Source organism: Rattus norvegicus, chromosome 8 (genome assembly GCF_036323735.1).
Source record: "Rattus norvegicus strain BN/NHsdMcwi chromosome 8, GRCr8, whole genome shotgun sequence".
In the NCBI taxonomy this organism is placed as follows: domain Eukaryota; kingdom Metazoa; phylum Chordata; class Mammalia; order Rodentia; family Muridae; genus Rattus; species Rattus norvegicus.
Genome location: NC_086026.1, coordinates 110,203,096 through 110,227,321, shown reverse-complemented (window position 1 = coordinate 110,227,321; position 24,226 = coordinate 110,203,096). Strand labels below are relative to the sequence as shown.

At 36.3% G+C, this 24,226-nt stretch overlaps 1 protein-coding gene and 1 long non-coding RNA gene across 11 annotated transcripts in view; one reads left to right on the top strand and one right to left on the bottom strand.

Annotated features, from left to right (window-relative positions):
• Window positions 1–24,226, bottom strand: part of Stag1 (STAG1 cohesin complex component) — a 385,686-nt gene that overhangs the window by 216,345 nt on the left and 145,115 nt on the right. For all 6 annotated transcript variants that reach the window (XM_006243631.3, XM_039081553.2, XM_039081554.2 and 3 more), the window contains 2 exons: window positions 18,482–18,578; window positions 135–211 (listed from right to left, as the gene is read on the bottom strand). In XM_006243631.3, the coding sequence (XP_006243693.1) occupies window positions 135–211; window positions 18,482–18,578 (174 nt within the window). The remainder of the gene's footprint in view (window positions 1–134; window positions 212–18,481; window positions 18,579–24,226) is intronic.
• LOC120094242 (uncharacterized) lies at window positions 10,423–16,299 on the top strand. Of its 5 annotated transcripts, none has more exons than XR_005488418.2 (5): window positions 10,429–10,630; window positions 11,820–11,953; window positions 12,688–12,787; window positions 14,226–14,394; window positions 16,057–16,299. It is a non-coding gene; the product is annotated as an uncharacterized LOC120094242 (long non-coding RNA). The 5 variants fall into 5 exon arrangements; XR_010054465.1 differs by having other exon boundaries at window positions 10,456–10,554; XR_010054463.1 differs by having other exon boundaries at window positions 10,457–10,554; window positions 14,287–14,394.

Genomic DNA, 24,226 nt, shown 5'->3' with positions numbered 1-24,226 from the left:
TTTAACTCATGCCATTGTAAAGTATATTGTTATCTTTTAAAACTAGGCAAAAATATTTGAAACAATCAACATATTTAATAATGATCTAAAAGATAGGGACTCAATTTGTACAGGTATTGGAATGTTATATATACCTCATCAAATTCTTCAGTCATTTTTCTGATTATTTCTGCGTTCTGCATATTTCGAAACATCTCTATTCTGACAGTACCTGTGGAAAAATAGATTTTACAGTTAGTCTTTACCTTATACTAAACATTAACCCTAATCTTATCACTGTTTAAAAGTTATGGAAAACTAGTTAGGTTTCCTGTTCATCACAAATTGCTCCATTAATTTTCTTAAGAAAATTATTTTTTATATATGGGTGTTTTATGTATATGTATGTGCCTGTAAATCACATGTGTGTGTGTTGCCTGCAGATGCCAAAATAGTATATTGGATACCTTAGGACAAGAATTATAGATTATTATACACCACTGTGCAGATACTGGAAGTCAAACCCAGGTCTTCTGGAAGAGCAGTCAATGCTATTAACCACCAAGCCATTTTCTTTTTTTTTTTTTTTTTTTTTTCCTTCGGAGCTGGGGACCGAACCCAGGGCCTTGCGCTTGCAAGCGCTCTACCACTGAGCTAAATCCCCAACTCCTCCACCAAGCCATTTTCTACTGCCTCAAATTTTTTTTTATACCATCTACTTTAAAGGAATGTTTTATTTAGAAACAGTGCTTTTCAATGAAATGCTTCTCTAACAGTCAAGTTATTAAGTTCTATATAATGATTATTGATAAAAGAAAAAGTTAATTTTTTACTTTGCTAGTTCTTTTGTAATTTTTGATGGTTTAATTTTATCCCAAATATGGTTCTGTAATTTATTAATATGCTGAATGAAATTTTTTGTTAGTCTTGAAAAATGTGTACTTTCAAAAAAATCAACATAATTTAGGCTGGGTTACAGTGATCAGTGATAGAAGATTTACTTAGCACAGCATACAGATGGCCATGGCACAATCCCCAGTATGGCATCGAACTCCCTTCCTCTCAAAAAATAGAAAAAGTAATTTAGACATGGGGAATAGTGATTAAAATTCTTCGCTAATATGCATGAAGAACCCTGGGTTGGAGCTCTAGCACTGATTAAATAAAGTAGGCGTAGTGGCACATGCCTATAATCCTAGCAAGCCACGTAGGAAGCAAGCCAAAGGATAAAATGTTCAACTTCATTCTTGGCTACAGAGCATGTTCTAGGCCAACTTGGACTACATAAGATGCCATCTCTAAAATCACACACAAGACAAAGTCAACATAATTTAAAAATGTTAAAAGCTTAAGATGAACATTAGGACAGAGAATCTTTATATAAAGATTCACTTTCATTTGTAAAAATGCAACATATTAACAATTGTTGTTGTTTGTTTGTGGGCTCAGGAGACCGCTCAGTGGAAAGGGAACTTGCCAAGCTTCACCAAGTTTCAGACACTGGACCCACATGGTGAAAAGAGAGAATTAATTCCTGCAAGTTGTCCACTGACCTCCTTATGTGCCATGGGGCATGCTCACACACACTTAAGTAAGCAAATAAATAAGAAAATATACTAATTTTTAGTTATGAGAATTAGGTTTATTGTAACTTTAAGAACCAAACTTCAGGTTGAACTCCACCTCCCCTCAAAAACTCCTAATGATTTAAGCTCTTAAGAAATCATCCAATAACAGTGAAAGTAGTGGTCCTTATAACACAAACTAGGGAGAAAAGTTACATTAAATTTACATAGGGCCTGAAAATTAGCAAACAAGCAGTATGGCATCACTTTTTTTATGAGCTGAAGAAATATCAGATACTGAGACTGCAGAGACTCTCTTAAAATGAAGGATTGTAGTCAAATGACAAAGGAATAAGTCTTGGAAAAAATAAAACTCTTCTGTACATAAGCACTTATATTGACTGCAACCCTGAGCAATGAACTGAAGGTAACACTATCAGGCTTGGATTATCAGAACTACTCAATGTGAGCTGCTAATAAACTCATGAAGTACAGAAAGAGTGATACTGATGAACAATTATGTTTTTAATCACTGAACTACAGAATAACATCAAAAACAATAAACATGTAGTGTTAATTCCTAGGAATTTAATGTACAATCATCAGAAAAATCCATATTTAAAAGAATTTAAAGTGCTGTTTTGTGTGTGGGGATGTGTGTGAATGTGTATGTAGGTGCACATGTGTGGGTATCAGCATTAGATGTCTTCTTCAATCACTCTCCACCTCTGTTGAGGCAAGCCCTCACTGAAGCCAGAATCAGTGATGTTAAGCAATCTGGGTAGTCAGCTTGCTGAAGGGATTCCTGGTCTTTACTTCTTGCTGCTGGGATAACAGGCAGGACTTTCTGTATGCCCAGCATTTTACACAGATCTAAAATCCGGTCCTTGTGTTTGTGCAGCAAGCATTTCCTCCATTGAGCCATCTCCTCCACTTCCATGTTCTTTAAATAAAAGGATGACAGCAACACCTTAATATCAGGTGATTTTTATAAATGATTCACAAATTTTACTCCTACCAGTTTTGACTCATAAATTCAAAACCGGTCTCACCTATTTAAAAAATTAGAAGCACAAAGATCCAAAACAAAAACAAATTATACATTAATAAAAGCAACCGATAATACATAACATGGATAGTTTATCAAGATAATAATAAGTTGAAAACACTGCATCAAAAAAGAAAAGGATGGACCAGCAAGAAGTCAAATGTCTTAGAAGGTAAAGGTGTTTGTGCCAGGACTGATGAACTTTGGTAGGTGAATGAGTGTGGTAAAAACAACTGAGTCCCGCAAGTTGTCCACTGACTTCCACACAAGTTTTGGAAAGTGCATGCATGCGTATGTACGTATGTATGCATGCATGTTTATATGTGTGTGTATGTGCATGCTGTGTGTGTATGTACATAAACATACACATGTATACGTGTGCATTATATATACATACATATAAGCACACACATACATATACTCACACTCTCATAAAGATGTAATCAAATACTTGAAAGTAAAATTATTATCAATCTATTTATACAAATATCCAAAACTAGGCCTGGTGGAAGACATCTTTCATACTAACACTCGGGAGTTAAGATCTCTGTAAATCTGGGGCCAAAATGGTCTGCTTCAGGATTTCTAGGTAAGCCAAGGTTATATATTGAACAGCCAAACAACAACAAAACATGATGGCGGATTAGAAGGAGATTCCCAGAGCTGAGAGCAACCTGAATGACAGTGTCTCTGAGTATCAGCAGGACTGGGATGACACTGCAGAAGAGGAGGATTTCTGTGAGGGGGTAGAAGAGAGCCTAAGGCAGAGAGCCCAGTACTGCCTCAGCTTGATTAGTTTCCTCAGCTTTTTTTAACTGCCCATTTTCTGCCTTCAGTTTCTTTCTGATGCCTCTACTGTTTGGTTTTTTCGGTTCTTTGTTTGTTTGTTTGTTTGTTTGTTTGGTTGGTTGGTTGGTTGGTTTTTGTTGTGTTGTTGTTCTTTTGGGTTTGGTTTCCTTTCTTTTCATTCGGGGATAAACAGTGCCTCAAACATAGAGTCCAAGAAAGATTTGTGGAATGTCTCCTTTCTCTTTTCACTCTGACAAACCTAGACTTCTGCAATTCTGTGTGTTACCATTTTTCTTTCTGGTAGTCATTTTCTTAAAGTCCAGTTAATACTCTTCTAACATATTCTCCAGAAACTGATTTCTGCTCCAGATACTGTGTAGAACCAACCCAGTCCTAAAATCCCAGATAGTGGCCACCATCCTAAAGCTAAGTAGTAGATTAAAAAAAGAAGGGTACCAGGTAGAGCTCACTGGGAAGAAGTGGGGTTTTCCAATTAAGGCCATTTAGAGGGGAGTCTACTGAGACTTTTTCAATAAACAGTGGTTTTTCCTACTTCATTTCTCAGCCTCTGGAATGGCTAACAGTATTATCTTCATTTATAACCCCCAGCTGTCCTTAGCCAAATCAGCCATTGATGTTGGTGTCTTCGCAATACTGTTCCTGCTTTACCCAAGAGATATTGGGGAATTAGAGTCTTGGTGTCTAAATGTTCAGAAACTGCAAACCACTTAACCTACAAGTGCGCCTGCCACCTGGATGTTTGGAACACTTCCAGAGGGAAAGTAACATCTTTGTTTTTGCTATTTTCCTCCTGCCCTTGGTTTGGTCCTACCCTACACTTCTGAATTTATATTTTGTGCTACACTTGTGGCTTTTTTTTCATATTGAAGAAATGACATTACCCCAGGAGCCAAAAATAAATCTAAATTGGAAAAACAAACAAACAAACAAGCAAAGAACAATCTCTAAAATGAAAAAAACTACATTGATTACCTTGAAAGTTGTCATGCATGAACAAGTGTACATGAACAGTAGGAGTGAAGAAATTTGCTATAAAATTAAAACATCTAAGAGACAGAATATATATTGTGAGGTATTAAGCAAATGTACGCATTTATACAAAGTCATTCAGCTGGACACTGAACTGTCAATATTAATGTAAATTGTATCTTTGATCCATTGATTTTGCTAATCTTAAGAATATGTTCCAATCACTAATGGTGGATTCAAAAACTGGAAGACCAAAAACAAAAACAAACAAACAAACAAACAAACAAAAAAACAAAAAACAGGTAGCCCTAGAATAGCACCCCCTGTGATTCTTCCCTTAATTCTGTAACCCAGAACTTCAAAAAAAGAAAAAAATGAACTACCTTAAACCTTATAAACCTACAGATGCATCTGCAAAGGGAAAAGGAGGAAAGAAGAAAGAAAAAAAGGGGTAAACAATGCTGACAGCAGCACTGCAACACTGACTCCCATATCGCCAACATTGTAGTGACGCTCTATTCTACTTCCACAACTGACAGGCCAAGCTCAAGCATGGTATTTTCACCTGCATTTTCACTAAGAAAAGCTTGGAAAGAAAGTATTTTGAGTGTTAACATTTTGAGAAACAAGAAAATGGTAGCCAGCAATGAAACCGCTAGGAGAAACTCAGGTTTCCTTCCCATCTTTGAGGGGAATATCAAATGTAATGACTCAAATGTCAAAGGCAATAATTAAAATAATAAATGATGCTGAGGTATTATTTTAACAAGTAAAACGCTTGTCACACTCCCACAGGCTAATAATACAAAAACTTATCCTTATGTTTTAACTGGTCATTTATCTCCACAAGTGACTAAATAAATACCTTCGAGAAGAGCTATCTCTAGATTTCTGCCACAGTCTTTCCTTTACTAATGTATTTTTTTCCAATAAACTGTTTTTTATTGCAGCAATATATTGCATTTAAGGAAAATTTTCTGATGTTTCACTTTCTGTAATTTGCCTGGGTAGATTTATGTACTTTTCAAAGTTCTCTTTAATAGAATACAGAATTTTACACTACATAACATGAAAAAAATATATACTCTATGCCCCTAGAAACTGCAGGCATCATGACCTCTTTGAATTTTCATTCCATTACTTGTTTCAAAAACCCCTGACAACCTGAGATTTTTTTCTTATTGAAAGTTTCTTTAAAACGGAAAAAAAGTATTGCTGAAACTGAATACTGGAAACAAAATTAAAGAGGCAATCTTAAGATGTTTAATTTGGAGCTTTTTAATTTTTTCATATTAATTTCTTTCTTTGTATATTTGTTTGAATGGAAATGTTTATATGTTTGAGTGTGTGTGTGATAAGAGGACAAGTTGTAAAAGTCAGTTCTCTCTTTTCACTATATATGTCCCAAGGAGCAAACACAGATTGCTAGGTTTGAAAGGAAGCACTCTGAACTGATGAGCTCTATCTTGACCTTGTATTAAGGACATGGAGGTTTGTAAGGACATGGAGGTCTGCTTTGGCATGGTCAAACATTCCCATAATCTCAGGTCAACCTGTCTACATGATAAGACCATGCCAGGGAGAGAGAACAAAGCTAAAAACACATTTGTGAATGTACTTCTAATATTCTACACTCATAAAACATAAATACCAAAAGAGAAAAATTTGATATTAAATAGTATTCTTTAAAACACTAAGAACTTCTGAGACAATCTTGAACTAATTATCTAACTACCAACCTACACAATTAACTTCATTTTTTAAAATTTACTTATGAATAGGAGTTCACTGTAGCCATCTTCTGACACACCAGAATAGGGCATCGAATCCCATTACAGATGGTTGTGAGCCACCATGTGGTTGCTGGGAATTGAACTCAGGAAAAGTAGTCACTGCTCTTAACCCATGAGCCATCTATCTCTCCAGCACGGACAAATGATATTCATTCTCTCTCTCTCTCTCTCTCTCTCTCTCTCTCTCTCTCTCTCTCACTCACACACACACACACACACACACACACACACAATACTTTTTAAAAGAAAACCATAAAAGATTATTTGAGGTTGTATTTACAGTAAAAAATATTTCAGGGTTGGGGATTTAGCTCAGTGGTAGAGCGCTTGCCTAGCGAGCGCAAGGCCCTGGGTTCGGTCCCCATTTCCAAAAAAAAGAAAAAAAAATATTTCAAATAACAGAAGAAATTCAAAACTTGTTTTTAACAATGAATATTTCTCAATTAGAAATAACAGCAGCCAACTACAAGTTGTTACTAACTTAGGACAAGCTTGGTGGTGCATACCTGTAAAGCTAACACTCACTCAGCTAATACAGAAGGTTTTGAATATGATGTCAACACAAGCAACAGAAAAAAAAACTTATCTCCAAATAAAATGGATTACAGATGATCATGGGAACAAGGCTTTGTGCAACCTCTGTAATATGAAAAATTTTTAATTATCTATCAAAATTACAAATTCCTTGATATGATTACTTATACCAAAGCGTTCATAAAATTTTTGAATGTGTAAAATTATTTACAAATATTCTGTGAATCAATGTCATAGAAAAAATTAAGGAGAACTCATACCATTTCTAAAGATCAGATGCACATGAGTACATTTGATTTGCCCAACATCCTTGACAATGTTCTATTTGTTCTCTCACTGTATAAATGAGAAAACTAAGACCTCTAAATAGAAACTTGCAATCAGATTTTGCTAGTAATTGACCTTCTTTGGCAGACTAGAAATGGCCAACTACTACTTGTTCTTAATTATTAAGGGTCCATTGAACTATCAAAATAAAAAAATGCCATCCAGGATTGATAAAGAATAATGTGTAGGGGGCTAGAGAGATGGCTCAGTGGTTAAGAGCACCAAGTGCTCTTCCAGAGGTCCTGAGTTCAATTCCCAGCAACCACATGGTGGCTCATAACCATCTGTCATGGGGATCCAATGCCCTCTTCTGGTGTGTCTGAAGACAGTGACAATGTACCCACATACATGAAATAAATAAATAAATAAATAAATAAATAAATAAATAAATAAAGTGTAGAATATATGGACATACTCACAAAGAGATACTGAAACATATACTATATATTAAAATATTACTAAAAAGGGATGTGGCAATCTGAAAAGTCTTGTTATCTTCAGGAATAAGGAAATACGTGCTTGACATTAAAGGAGATAAATATAAATACGAGTGGCTATACATATACTAGGGACATGCTTGGAACCAACAAAGGCAAAGAAAGAAAGAAAGAAAGAAAGAAAGAAAGAAAGAAAGAAAGAAAGAAAGAAAGAAAGAAAGAAAGAAAGAAAGGAAGGAAGGAAGGAAGGAAGGAAGGAAGGAAGGAAGGAAGGAAGGAAGAAAGAAAGAAAGAAAGAAAGAAAGAAAGAAAGAAAGAAAGAAAGAAAGAGAGAGAGAGAGAAAGAAAGAGAGAGAAAGAGAGAGAAAAGAAAGAGAAAGAAAGAGAGAGAGAAAGAAAGAAAGAGAGAGAGAAAGAAAGAGAGAGAGAGAGAGAGAGAGAGAGAGAGAGAGAGAGAGAGAGGAAGAAAGAGAGAGGAAGAAAGAGAGAGAAAAAAAAACCCAAAAAAAAAAAAAACCAAAAAACAAGATTCCCTGGAAGTGGAATTACAGCTGATTGTGAGCTATGAAGTGGATGTAAGAGATTAAACCTGGATATTTATATTATTTGCAACTGTTTTGAAGGGTATTGATTTTCAGAGTGATTCTAACCAAGCAAGTGAAAGATCTGTATGACAAGAAGTTCAAGTCTCTGAAGAAAGAAATCAAGGAAAATATTAGATGATAAAAAGATCGCCCATGCTCATGGGTCAGCAGGATTAATAGTAAAAATGGCCATCTTACTGAAAGCAATCTACAGATTCAATACAATTTCCATCAAAATGCCAACTCAATTCTTCACAGATATAGAAAGAGCAAATCTCAAATTTATCTGGAATAACAAAAATCCCAGGATAGCGAAAAACATTCTCAACAATAAAAACATCTAAGGAAATCACCATCCTTGACTTTAAGCTATACTACAGAAAAAAGTGATTAAAAACTGCATGGTATTGGTACAAACAAGTAGATCAATGGAATAGAATTGAAAACCCAGAAATAAAACCACACATTTAATCATTGACAAGCCAATGGGAAAAAGACAGCATTTTGAACAAATGGAACTGGTTCAACTGGTAGTTGGCATGTAGAAGAATGCAAGTTGATCCATTCTTATCACCTTGTACAAAGCTCAAGTCCAAGTGGATCAAGGACTTCCACATAAAAACAGATATACTGAAACTAATAGAAGTGGGAAAGAATCATAAGCATTTTGGCACAGGGAAAGGAACACTCCTTCATTGTTGGTGAGATAGCAAGCTGGTAAAACCACTTTGGAAAGCAATCTGGTAGTTCTTTAGAAAATTGGACATTGTTCTACCCGAAGACCCAGCTATATGGCTCCTGGGCATATACCCAAAAGATGCTCCAACATACACATGCTCCACTAAGTTCATAACAGCCATATTATAATAGTCAGAAGTTGGAAACAACCCAGATGCCCCTCAACAGAAGAATGGATATTACTCAGCTATTAAATGGAGTATTACTCAGCTATTAAAAACAAGACCTTCATGAAATTTGCAGGAAAATTGATGGAACTAGAAAATATCATCCTCAGTGAGGGAACACAGACACAAAAGAACACAGATGGTATGTACTCACTGATCAGTGGATTTTAGCCCAAAAGCTCAGAATACCCACAATATAACCCACAAGCCATATGCAGTTTAAGAAGAAGGAAGAGCAATGTGTAGATGCTTCGGTCCTATATAGAACGGGGAACTAAATAATCACAGGAGCTAGATGGAGAGAGGGACCTGGGACAGAGAGAGGAGGGGGAGAAAAAAAAAGGGGGGGGAGAATAGATATTGGAAGGGACAGGAGGGAAGTACAGAGGGTCAGGAAATTAAATAAACATGTAGCAATAGGGGATGGGAAACGAGGAGTAGCCACTAGAAAGTTCCAGACTCCAGGCAAGCTAGAGGCTCCCAGGAGCGAATGGTGGTGACTTTAGCCAAAATACCCAACAAAGGAGAGATACAACACGTAGAGACCATGCCTGGTAGATAGGTACGGCACCCAGTTGAGGAATGGAGCCACCCACGCATCTCAAAATTTTAAACCCAGAAATGTTTCTGTCTAGGGATCCATCCCATCTGCAGATAACAACCCGGCACACCAACAGGAGCCTGGATATAGCTGTTCCCTGAGAGGTTCTACCAGCATAGCCAATACAGATGTCGATACTTGCATCCGACCATTGTATTGAGCCCTAGGACTCCAATGGAAAAGATAAGGGAAGGACTGATGGAGCTGAAGATTGCAAACCCATAGGAAGAACAACTAAGTGGACCATCCAGAGCTCCCAGGGACTAAACCACCAAACAAAGAGTATACATGGAAGGAGCCAGGACTCCAGATACATATGTAGCAGAGGATGGCCTTATTTGACATTAATGAGAGAGGGAAGGGAGGCTTGATGCCCTAGTGTAGGGGGACTCTAGAGGGGTGAGATGGCTGTGTGTGAGGCAAAGCGGGAGGGGGGAAAAAGGCTGGGAAGGGGAGTTGGTGGAGGAGTAACTGGGAAAGGGGATATCATTTGAAATGTAAATGAATAATTTAATAAAAATAATAAAAAGAAAGGCTGAATTTGGATTCTCTGCAAGATCATCACCTACTATTAACCACTGAGCTCTCTTTAGTGCTGCTCCTGTCTCCACTTCTATTGTTTTTAATGATTAAGCAAATTCTTTTTCTTTTCTTTAATTGGATATTTTATTTATTTACATTTCAAAAGTTATCCCTTCTCAAGTTTCCCCTCCGGAAACACCCTATCACATCCCCCTCCCCCGCCTCTATGAGGGTGCTCCCTCACCCCATGGGTCCTTCCATGTGAACTCTTTTGTCAGTGGTTTAGTCCCTGGGAACTCTGGGGTGTCTGGTTGGTTGATATTGTTGTTCTTTCTATGAGGTCACAAACATCTTCAGCTCCTTCAATCCTTTCTCTAACTCCTCCATTGGGGACCCTGTGTTCAGTCCAATGGTTGGCTGTGAGCATCTGCCTCTATTTGTCAGGCTCTGGCACAGCCTCTGCGGAGACAGCTATATAAGGTTCCTGTCAACATGCACTTCTTGGAATCCACTATAGTGTCTGGGTTTGGTGACTGAATATGGGATGCATCCCTAGGTGAGGCAGGCTCTGGATGGCCTTTCCTTCAGTCTCTGCTCCACACTTTGTCTCCATATTTCCTCCTGTGAGAAAATTGTTCCCCGTTCTAAGAAGGACTGAAGTATCCACACTTTGGACTTCCTTCTTGTTGAGCTCCATGTGGTCTGTGAATTTTATCTTGGGTATTCCAAGCTTTGGGGCTAATATCCACTTATCAATGAGTGCATAGCATAAACAATTCTTATGAATTCTAAATATAGAATGTTTGTCACAGGCTCATGTGTTGAAACCTTGGTCAACTGTTATTTGTGCTGTTTTGGCATGTGCAAGAAATTTTAAAAGGTGGAGTCAAAGATAAGGATCAGGTCACTGCCATTTATCTCACAGAGATTATGGACATATTCTTCTGGCCTATTTTCTTTTTCTGCTTTTACTCTCTGCCATGAAAGTAACAAACTATATCCCACATTTCTATAGTCATTCTACAATTCAGTGGCTTCCTTAACAGCAACAGAGACAAATGACCATCAATGGAAATTCTGAAGTTGTAAACCAATATAAATCTTTCCTGCCTGCAATGAAAACTGACTAATCTAGAAAATTGAATGAAGGGTTACCACTGTAGCAAAACTTCATCACTGAGTTCAGAACCTTCTGGAACATGTTTGTGGGGTCTCAGGCTAGGGGCCTAAAATGTAAGAAATACAAAGTGAAAGTTTTTACCAGAAACTGAGAAGACCAACACACAGAGAGTGAAATGTGGAGAAAAACGTGCTCATGGGTAAAAGAGGACTCTATTTGGGAATTAGACCAGATATCATTCAATGCCATGAAATTTTATGGAAGGATAAATTTTGAAATGTCAAAAATAATTGATTCGATGTAAAAAGGTTCAAGCCCTGAATTCAGGTGCTGAATTCTAGTATATAAAATGGGGGTTGCGGGGGAGAGGACTTAGATACCTTGCAAAATTTGATCAGGGGAAAAAGAAACCAGTAAATTTGGTTTACTGATGCCAACTCAGGAAAGTTTAGACAAATGCTCAGCACCTGAATATTAGGAAACCTTGAGGGCATTTCAACAACAAGCCAGTTCTCACATGGAGTAAACTTAAGGGTAATGTAAATGATGCCAGGGATCACTGCTCACAAAGAATTACCTAGGAGGCTGTTTCCTCAAGATAATTTTACTAAACTCTGCTGCTCAGGGACTTCGGAGGCTGTTGCAGCTATAGTCTACTCCAGGCTCTACCTCAAGCTGGAGGATGACAACGATCCACAGAGCATGGTGGTGGCTTTTAAAGGACATGGAAAGAAAAACTGCAGTATCACTGACACAATCGTGAGTATTTCAAAGAAAAGCTATGAAGGTTGGGCAATTTATGACAAGTTTAAAATTTCTGCATGCAGTACCTAAGGAGGGATGTATGAAGATAGGAGACAGAAGTTGAAGATGTGATCAAGACCCCAGAAACTTAAAAACAAATAAGATATGGAATTTTGGTCTAGAATACCTTCAGTTAAAGTTCGGTCAGAAAGAGAGGTGGAGAGGGGCAGGAGAATGGAGTAGAGATAGAGAAGAAGAGAGGAAAGACATGAGGTTGGGAAGGGGAAAGGAAAGAGGAAAGAAGAAGAGGGGAGGAGAGAAGAAGAGAAAGGATTGGAGGAAACTACAAACTCCCAAAATGCCAGGCTGAAGGAGGGTAGCTTCCCAAGCAACATGGACCTCACACTATGCCACTATGCCTGGATGTCAGATACCAATCTACAAGATTTAATATTTGCCCAGTTGGGTTTCAGTCTTGCTTCAATCCCTCCTCCCTCCTACGTTCCTATACCTGTCTTTTAGAATGGAACTATTTCTTCTATGCCACTATATGTTGTAAGAACACAGATTTCTTTTTAATATTAAGGACACTACGTACAAAGACTCTGGATTTGGGTATGTGAATAAACATAGAACTGGTAACACCATAGTGACTCTTTAGAAATTATCTAACTACTTTTGCATTATGAAATCAACATATATGGAGAAGGGCAGAAGGTTATAATTTGAATATGCAATGTCCCTCACAGGTTCCTGATGAAACCTTCACCCACAATTGAGGAGCTAACTTCTTAGACGTGCTCAAGATTCGAACAAGTGGTGGCTACCGGGAGGTAGATCCCTTAGGAGGTGAACTCTGAAACTTTATCTTGCTCTGGATTCTTTCTGTTAACACTTCTACCTAATTTATGGCCACTGCAAACTAAGCAGTCTTTGCTACAATTTCAGCTGATATTATATTCTGCCTTTTCTTGGGATCAAAGAAGTAGCAGCCAACCATGATCTACAGCAATGACCATGAACAAAATAAAACTATCCTGACTTCCATTTATGATAGGTATTAGTTACAACAAGGAAGGTAACACTAACAAAAGGTCTTAAAAATACCTGTGGAGCCTTTATTAATTTACGTTCTTTGAAAGACAGCAGGATGAAAGCCTAATATGAATTTGCGAGAATGAAAGTTTTAAGGGTTCTTTTTCTATGATATGAAAAAATATGAATTAATAAAAAAAACTTTTAACCTAAAAAGTAGGGCAGTGAAACATATCCTTTGATAATTATCACTATGTACAATAACAAAGGCTAGTGGTGGTAATAATAATCACAACAGAGTAAAAATCCTCTAACAGTATATTTCATTGGAATACATTTTGATAGCGAAATCTTTAAAGTAGTGTTTTTCAGCTTCACTAGTTATTAGTATGGGGCACAACAAAATGTACATAGTCTCTATGAAAGGCAAGTAACTTCTTTCTAGTTAACAGCCTTTTTATTATCAATTTTCCTGCAAATGAAATGACTTCATTATTTTTTATGACTAAAAAACAAAGTCCTGCTATATACATAAACACCTAATCTAGCATGGTAGCATGGGACAGTGGACAGTGCTGCAATAAGCACTGGGGCTGGCACCCACGTGGTCTGCATATCTTGGGCAGTGTCTAGAAGGGGTCGTGTGGTCATACATTAGACCATCTTCCTTTATGTATTGCTTTGAGAACCTGGATTCCCATAGGGTCTAGATTAGGTTGCATTCTCAAGAGGGTTTGTAATTCAAGAATTCCCTTTCACCCATTTCCTTGTCAGTGTTGACTTTATACTTTCTCCATTACTGACATTCTGGAAGAAGACAGAATCTCAATGTATGCATCATCTGCATTTCCCTGACGGACAGCCAGACTGAAATTTGTTTTTATGTTTATGTATGCCATTTGTACTTTATCTTGAGAGCTGTTTCATTTTATTACTCTACTAAATGACTAGACTGTGATATCTAACTTCGAAGGCCACTGTAGAGAAGATCCACTGCTCTGTTCAATGCTTTAAACTCTAGAGTCTTAAGAATGTATAGCACACTGAAGTTTAAAAATACATTCATATAAGAAACAAAATGGAGATAAGAAAAACATTCAAGAAAATAGCAAACTAAATCTTTTACACTATGTCTATAGTTCATAAAAAGCAGAGTTAATACTGAGCTTCCAACTTTAGTATTTTTAACACTGCTCTTAACTTGAAGTCCATGAAGTGATAGAATGTTTTCTTGGGTTGTTCGTTTTGGTAGAATTCTAGAACATCCCTGGAACTCTAATGGAACCTGGATTTCTACTTACCTCTGTTTCCAGATTAAAATGGTGTTTGAAAAATAGAATCTGATGTTTTTTCTAAGGACCAGAAAAATCATTCTAGCAGTGACCTAACCATTCACACCTAGTCCTCAATCCAAAGTAGAGGTGAGTAGACTCAACGGCACTAAACATCCTTATCCAAAATACCTTGTATTTACCAGAAAGAGAATGGAATGAAGTAATCAGAAAAAACACAGAAATCAGAAGTAAACTGTTGCTTGCATACCTCTGTATGTAAACCATATTATAGCCTAGAGAACTGCAACTGTGTCACCTCTCTATGTACAATCGGATTATAGTCCAGGGAAGTGGTATTGTATTCTTTGATGCTTCTTGTCCACTTTATACTTTACTTCCCTTAAGTTCTACTCTAGCTACATAGTAGGAACGTGACCCTTTTTATCTTTTCAACTAAAACTAAAAGTGAGTAAATGTAATGGTTATATGAAAAAATTAAAGATAGGAGATTATACATAGGAAAATTGTTGCTACTTGATACTGTAACAGTACTGCAAATAACATTTTTTAAGTTTCTAGCTTTTAATGATACAACATTACATACTTAGCACTACTGAAACCTGTGTGTGAGGAAATATACTACCACTGCCTAATACACTAGCAAAAAGTATTCCAAACAGTAAAGGCCTTTCCAGTGTTCTGTGTATGAATCAGCCTCTTATTTTGACGATTATCATCTCGGATTCTTAATAAATATCTGTCACGATGGTGTTGAAGAGATACCGAAATCATACACTAGGACAGACTTTTGGTAGTCTCTCTTTCATGTTTGCTTTATCTAGGTTCACATGTGGAGATGTTTTATAAAATACATAATTTTTACAAAGGCTTTAAAGTTGTGATTTTACCTTAACTGATGTGTCTGTCTCTAGATGGCAGTCTATACTTTGCAACATTCCTAGTTAAAATATGAATGTATTACTTCTTTGGTAAGCATGAAGATGGTTGTACATTATATTAGGAAACTGTCATCTATGATTTAGGTTCACTAAGAAATAAATCTCTGTAAGTGAGTTCTCACACCCAGTCCCATCATTTCAGACCCAAACATGTTTATCTCAAAAAGTGTCCTCTGAAGTCCCTTCTCTGGGAATGAGTTGGGACTCCGAGTTGAACCAGGGAGGAGAAAAATAGCAAAAAAAAAAAAAAAAAAAAAAAGCACAGAGTAAAAATATTACCATTATTTATCTCATGATATAAGGCGGACTTAAGTGACTAGAAAAAGCTAAAGTTCAGTCAGCTGGTCACAGCACACACCAAGACCTTCAGCATACAGGCACCCTTCAAGCATCCCACCCACCTTCACCTGAGAATGGCATGACATTCTGCTTCCTTTATCCTTTATGAAACACTGTCAATTAAACTATGATCCTTGCTGTCTCCCAAGGACTACCTGTACAACCTAGACAGCCCTGCAAGGAATTTTGAACATTAGCAGAAAGGTTTGTTCCTGGGCTGAGAAATCAAATCTTGCTAGTAGAGCTGGGAACACTTCAGAAACTATCAAGAGTTACCCCCAAATTGGTTCCACAGCATCAAGTACCTAACCCACAAACTGACCAAATAAGGGAATAAAAAAAGATCCAAAGATGAGATCAAATAGACAAATCTAGAAATGTTGTGGTTTGCCCTGGAGTTATCTGTATTTTGATGCTAATTCCACTGCCCCAAGGACAGCTGCCTAGTCACTTACTCAGGACTCAGATGACTTCACCAGAACCTTCTCCCCATTTAATTTGTAAAATACAGGTGAGGGCAGGTACAGAATAGAAGGAGGCCTGTCATTGGATGAGAAGGAAGGATGGGCAGGAGAGAAGTTTGAAGAGGAGGAGATGGAAACAGAGAAGGAGAGAGAGAGAGAAAATTATCTGGGAGAGACAACATGGAAGCTGACGTCCACACTGTACCTTTACAGGTTGTTCTAAATGTTCTTAAGGGATGAATGACCAGACTTTGTATGTTTAGTTGGGCAATTATATCTTATCAATTGGATCAGAGGTTGTTGTGTTGTGTGTTCTTTCTTGTGCTGATTGAAGTGTAAGGGAGTGTGGGGCGGCTGGTCTGGACCACCACAGAGTTGGGATGTGTGTTTCTGGCAAGATATCGAGCAGATATCTTGGAGCACTGAGGTGCCAGACCTAGTGGGGGAGAAAAAGACTGTTTTTATTTATTATAATTTTACAACAACAAAGAAACACCACAGATAACCTAGGTCCTATGACAAGACCATGAAACACAAATAACCAAGACAATTTGTCTACTTCAAGAAATTTACACTCCCACTGTAATACTCCCTGACAAAAGCATCTGTGCTGACACATGAGACAATGATTTCATAACGCACAGTACTATCAACCACGTTACTTTTTTGTTTTGTCCTACCCTGATTTGTTTTTATTTTACATTATAATTATTATTATGTCTGCTTGTATTCTAATAAGAAAGACAAAGAAAGCATAGACTACAGTGGCTGGAAAACTGTGATCAGAATGTATTGCATAAAAAAAAAAATCTCTTTTCTGGTTGGAGAGATGGCTCATCAGTTAAGAGCACTAAGTGCTCTTCCAGAGGTCCTGAGTTCAATTTCCAGCAACCACATGGTGGCTCAAAACTATCTGTAACAGGATCCAATAAACTTCTTCTCATGTGTAAGAAGACAGCAACAGTACACTCATATACATTGAATAAATAAATCTGTTTTTAAATATACTTTCAATGTTTAAAAAATGACAATGACTTCAAGACAACAATAAACAATTCAAAGAGAATATGAATAAAAGTCAAAATGAAGAAATCAAAGGAACAACCGAATGAATTAAAAAATAATCAAGACATAAAAAATAGATTTTGAAAAGAGAATCTCTAAAGAAAAGATAAGCTTAAGTAAAACACAAAACCACAAACTCAGAGAATGAAACAAAAAGTTCAAAAGAAAGTTTCACCAACAGACTAGATCAAGTGAAAGAGATTATCAGGTCTTAAAAGACAATTAGAGAGGATTCCACAATGAAACAAAATATTAAATCTAAGAAAACCCATGAAAAGAACATGAGGAACTCTGGAACACTATAAAAGACAAACCTATAAATTACAGGTATTTTAAGAAAAGAAAAACAGTCAAAGTCATAAGAATATTTTCAATGGAATCACCAAAGAGAACTTACTTCTCAAGTCTAGGAAGGAAAGACCTGTTCACCAAATGAACAGACCCAGAAAACAAGCTTTCCAACCTCAATGAATATGTATTAGTATGTTTTGAAATGCCTGTAATAGAGAAAGGACTGGAAGAGCTTGAAGGGGCTCGAGACCCCTTATGAACAACAATGCCAACCAACCAGAGCTTCCAGGGACTAAGCCACTACCCAAAGACATGGACTGACCCTGGACTCTGACCTCATAGATAGCAATGAATATCCTAGTAAGATCACCAGTGGAAGGGGAAGCCCTTGGTCCTGCTAAGACTGAAGCCCCAGTGAACGTGATTGTTAGAGGGAGGAGAGCAATGGGGGGAGGATGGGGAGGGGAACACCCATATAGAAGGGGAGGGGGAGGGGTTGGGGGATGTTGGCCCGGAAACTGGGAAGGGGAATAACAATCGAAATGTAAATAAGAAATACTCAAGTTAATAAAGAAAGAACGGAAAAAAAATGCCTGTAATAATTTTCATTTCAATAAGTTAAAGCTACAGTGAGGAAACAGATGACTGCATGTCGTCATCAGTCTGTGCACCTCTTTTCCTGACTATGGTGTCCCAGTATGATGTCGCCATCCACACTCACAGGGGAACTACTCTCTTCAGCTACATCTTTGTAGCAATGTCCTTACAGAAATACGCAGAGGTATATTTCCAACATGGTCCTAAAGTTAAAATGAGGTTGTCGAGAATAACCCTTAGGGAGCAGAAAATTTCTGATTTAAAAATGAGCAATTCAGGAACAGTGCAAATTTTAGTTTTTCTTGACAGTTTTGAGAGATAGCAAAGAAACATATTGCTATTTGAACAGGTAACACAGATCAAAATAACAAGAGTAAGTTTCCTTAACACACGAACCATTTGCTATGCCAAAAATGATGAAAACACAATTCTAGGATGAACTCTATGACTGGTGGCACATGATGTTCCACCGCTGAGCTAACAGGTTCAATAAACAGCATTTATTTCACAACTGTGTACCTCGACATCCTGAACACTGGATAAAAAAGTTGATTAAATCCAGAAGTGCGATGTCCCGGTCTTGTTTATATGATTCAATCCAGTCATCCACCACAGACTAAAGGAAAGAAGAAACACAAAAATGGTTTTAGAAAATGTAACATTACACTAAACAGATCTTTAAAAATGTTTGTGTGTATATGAAATTAATTAAAAGAGACAATCACTTACCTGAAACTATTGTTCTGTTGGCAAATAAAAGCAGACTTCTCTATTTATAAGGCTAATAAAAGTTTTGTTACTAGATCTCAAAATTTCATTTACAATAGAGCAAAAGACATAGCTGACCTTAAAAATCCCACAAAGATTACTATTAAACAAATATAAATTGTTAAACATATATGGTAGAATCAAAACTCACTTATATATAGATAAGAGATTTCTAATTTCAGCAAACTTAATTCACTAGTAGTGTACACAAAGAATATATGCCAAATATAACAGAGTAATACAACAATGGTTCAGTATTTGTAAGTCAAATAACTGAATCAGAACTTTAAGAAAATTGCTATACTACTAGATTTCAAAAGGTATCTAGCTAATAAACATAACACCGACATCCAGAACAAATTTCTATACAACTGAGCTTATATAAGTACTTCTTTAATAAAGACAAAACAAGTGTATTATCGTTCTGTTAAAATACTTCAAATAACCAGAACAAAGCACCCATTCAATCCAGCCATTTTAGGTGTATTATATGCAAACATTAGTGACACACTGGTAAAGAGCTTGGCAAGTAAGAACACCAAATTTAACGTTCTTCAGTGGTGCAGCTTCTTATAGGTTGCTCATATTTAATTCTGTTGAGTAATACTAATTAAGTAAACTCTGAATCACGAAAAAGGAAGGGGACTAGAGGGGACTAGATGGTGTTTGCAGGGAAGATGATGGGATGATCAGACATAGTGAGGGAAACAAAGGATGACGACACATTAAAAAGTGTAAAGACGATACCTATCTTCATGTGTAATAGATGTGAGAAACAAACTTCATTACAAAAAGAGAACCAAACTTTACTAAAGTGATTCAAAAAATACAATAACAAGATAGCTGAAAATCCATGTACAAAGGAAATTCATATAATTAGCAAGGTAGGAAACTAATAGGTAACTAAAAAAGCGCTAAATTGCTTTTAAATGTTTAGTATTAGATCAATAAAGTCTGTTTTCCTAATATTTGAAAAAATTAACATCCTAATGGCCATGCTAATTAAAACTCCTTGGAATTTTATTGAATGGAAGTGGTTATATTGTTTCAATAGAGATGATTAAAATCAAATTTTTAAATCTCTACTCCAAAATATAGTCATATGCAGTGAAATATATAAAATTTAATTATATATTGATAAAATGTTACGAATCCAGATGTATTATCATAATCACATAACGGACATAAAACATTTCCAGAACTGAAATAACTTCTCAAACTCCCTTTCCATATGTAATCCTGTCCAACCCCAAAGTAAACTATTATGATGACGTTTATAACCAAAAATTAATGAGATGAGTAAATTTTAAAATTCATATATGTATCATCCTATAAGAAAAAAAGTGTAGTATGCATACATTTCCTTATTTACCTATCCATCCATCCACATCCAACTTCCCTTCCCCCCTCGCTCCCTCCCTTCCTTCCTTTTAAAGACATTCTGGAATCACTATGCAGCCCTGACTAGTAAACAAGTAATCTGCCTTGAAGACCTTTGCCTCCTTACTGTGAACATTTAAGTCATGTGTTTCCAATTTCTGTTTGCACTGTTTATTTTTTTAATGTCAGTGATTTCTTTCATTACAAAAATAAATCAATTTGCTCTCTAAACTTGATAGGTTAATATATCTATTTGTTTTTATAAGGAGTATTACAAACAAAAGTGAACATAGCTGTATATACCTTTTCATGTTCATATATTTTGTTCTATTTTCACCATAACAAGTAGATTGCTAATATACAGAATAAACATGTCAAAATCATCTAGTTTCTTTTCTATTGATATGATAAAAAAATACTGTGAACTAAGAGCAAAGGCTATTATTGGCTCACAATACTGTCTCAGTACATCATCACAGGGAAGACAAGCAGTAGGAACTTGACTCATCTGCTCACATAACATCCACTATCAAAAACAGAAAGCAATAAATTAACACACGTTTGCGCTACTCAACTTGCCTTCTCACGACTCTTGAGTCAGTCTAGGGCCTAGTCCATAAAATGGTGCAGCCAGCATTTAGGATAGGTCTTTAGGACTCAGTATAATTATGAAAATCTCTCACACACATGCCCAAAGGCCAACCTGATGCAAACAATTCCACATTTAGATTCCTTTCCAAGACAATCCTAGAATATGTCAAGTGAACAATTAAAACCAACCATCACACAAGTATGACCAGCTTACTCAAAACAAACAAACAAAGAAACCCACAAAACAAACATAGTACATTTTATTCTACCAAAATTAAGTGAGATTCAGGAATGTCTCCTTTCTCCAGTCCTAATGTCAATACAAAAACTAAGTATGTTCAATTCTTGTGACTTAAAACCACCTGGTTATACCTGGTTTTCCTTGCATGACTCTAGTGAGAACTGTCTTCTTTAAAATGAAGAGAAGATATTTAGTACTTAAAATTATCCAAGAGCACTGTGCTCACACCACAGAAGTTTTGCTTTGAAAGTCAAAAAAATTAGATTATAAAAGAGGCTGATACACAATCGAGAGGACATGGTGACTCTACAACTCTGACTGTGTGGCAGGCACTGTGTAATAAAAATGACAAGAACTACGAGTGGAAGAAAGGATTGTCCAAGTGCTGCTTTGAGTGCATAGGGTCCAAGTCAAGAGGCTTTACGGTGTAGGGAATAAATATAATGAAGCAGAGAGCATCACATCTTCCATGGTCTACAACTGTGAAGAACACTGCACATGACATTACTTCTTAGTCCTGAAAGTCACAGCATCAATTTATGCTATTGCAAGTTAAGCATATGGAAGAGTGGAGTGCTGAACCTTATATCACAAATATAAACACTTACTAGCAAACTACTGTATAAAAAAATGTATCAAAATAGATGAGTAACCAAAAGGTACGAGACAGAGAAAAGCTTAAGCTTCACAAAGAAGATAATTCAATCTCAGGGGAGAAAATGGCTTTAAAAATAAAACATGCTTAAATAAAATAAAATTATCTAGAAATAAATGAATTGTGCTACTGTAAAGCTCAGAGAAGCCACATGTTTAAAATCCAGCACTTGGGAGGCAGAAAGAGGATCTCTGTGAGTTTGAGGTCAGCCTGGTCTACAGAGCAAGTCCCAGGACAGCCAGAGCTACATAGTGACACCCTTTCCCCCAAAAAATAAACAAATGAAATAAAGTCCAAAGAAGTTTACAATGATAAGAGTTCTAAATAATTAAACCCCCAGAGAGGAATAATCCTTTCTAGATTTTGAAGCATTCTAAATATCAGTATAACTGGATAAGTAACAGATATAAGAAGAAACTCAATGGTGGAGAAGAAAACAAAGGACTGAAGGGGAAGAACAGATATGCACGTAAGATATCTCACAACCAAACTGCTGAGAAGGTACAGGAAAGACAAAACATCTTACACAGACAGACGATACATATGAAGGAGCAAATAAAAGAACTTATGACACACCTTGCATTAAAAAGAATCTATATTTGTGAATAACAAAATAATTTTGAAAAGGAAAATCTATCTATATATCTTTTAAATTAAAAAAAAAAGGATGAAATGTTTGCGGTTTCCAGCCAGTCTCATTCTCAAATGAAACATCTTGTCAGAAGGATCACACCAGACTAAAACTCTAAGTGAAAAACTAAAGGAGGGCAGGCAGGGGGAAAAACACTGGACCAAAGATGTCATGAAACAATCTGTCTGGACGGTTTTAAAAACTCCATTCACTATGAACTATGTCGTTTGACATATCTAATACTGATTCATTACAAATACTCTTGCTTTTAAAGTACATGCGATAAATAATATACTTAAGCATATCTCTGTAAATTTAGTTGGAAAGACTAAATGAGGTTAAGAACCACATTATGTATGTTAAGTAATCTCATAAAATGTTATCTTCTAGAAATGACAAAGAAGTTATATCCATGAAGTCATGTCAACATGGTTTCTGAAACAAGACTGAACAAATACAACAGCCAATGTCTATATTAATAGGAAAGAGAAATCTCATGGTCCTTCAATCATACACAAAAATACTAGAGTCAACTAAACAATACTGAGCATGCAAAAAAAAAAAATTCCCTCAGAGAAAACCTGAAATTGGTTGTCTAAAATCAAGTGGTCAGTCACAAAAATCATATACACAGTCACAGCATACAAGACTTGAAAAGGAGATTGCATTTACATATTTATGAATATGTATACACATTTACATAATGAAAAAATAAAAACAGGGCATTAATTTGGTGGGAGAGGGTACACATGGGAAATTTCAGTTAGAGGGATAAAAGGAAAGGTAAAAGCAACATAATTACAATTCTATTAAAATCTATCTCTGAAACTGAAAATCTGCCTGTAAGATTTGACAAAAGGAGAAAAGTGATTCCTCTTTGAATTGCCTTTATTCATCTTATTCACAGGTTATAAATTAAACATATGTTCTTCCATTTAAACATTTCTTTTATTTCATGTTTCAAAAATTATAAAATTTTAAAAAATGTCCAATGGTAGCAGCATGACCCCACATTAATCAAATGGAATAAATTATTTTAAAACAAAGAGACATGTTGCAGATTCAACTGAATACCATTCAAATAAACAACAAAAAGTTACATATGGCTTAGATGTATTTCTGAGAAGTGTGAAGTTGCCACGTGAGAGATGCCTTTTAAAGGTTATTCTAGGACTGGATGAATATATGTTTAAGACAAATAGTATCAAAACTATAGTTTTAAAAGTATAAGATAATTCATTGGAGAAACTTACTTTACATAGTTCTATTCTCTAAAATGCTGCATATTTTTGAGAACAGCAAAATAATTCATTAAATAGTAATAAAGTTCAGTTGGTGAGATGAATTTATAAAAGAATGAACCTTTACACTACTTAATTCAACACTTCTAATTGAATTAACCTTGATACAATACTACAGTAAACAGCTGGGATCCTGTCTATGGGGTGAAACAAAACATGGCATTCTAAAAATAAGCACTGTCAAAATAGCCAAGCTACAGTCTTTTCTCCAAATAATTCAACAAAATACACTTCCATACAGTCAGCACTCAGCCTAGCACCATATTCAGTCTTGTGCTACTTTTCACATAAACTTATGAGACATGAAATATATCGTCAACATTAGGAACTCTGTATACACAAGAAACAACTATTTTTAGGCTCATGAATGAGACACTTATTCTCTGGAAAACAACAAGCTTAAGAAAACTTCACTCCAACTTTCTGCCCCCTTATATTTCTGCACCAATACTCGAAAACAAAAACAAAATGACCACGACTACGGACAGCCAGCAGAGGTGAGCTGTGCATAGTTCCCTGACCTCATTTTCTAGCAGTGAGCTTACTATTCCCTCTGCAGGAGCCTTGCAGGACACCAAGACTAAACAGCCCTGAACCCTGCCCCACCAATCACTTCTAAGTCAGGGCCACCCAGTGCACAACCCCAACTGAGATGAGTTGGGTGATCCCCTGATCCCATATTTATCACCCTGAATAA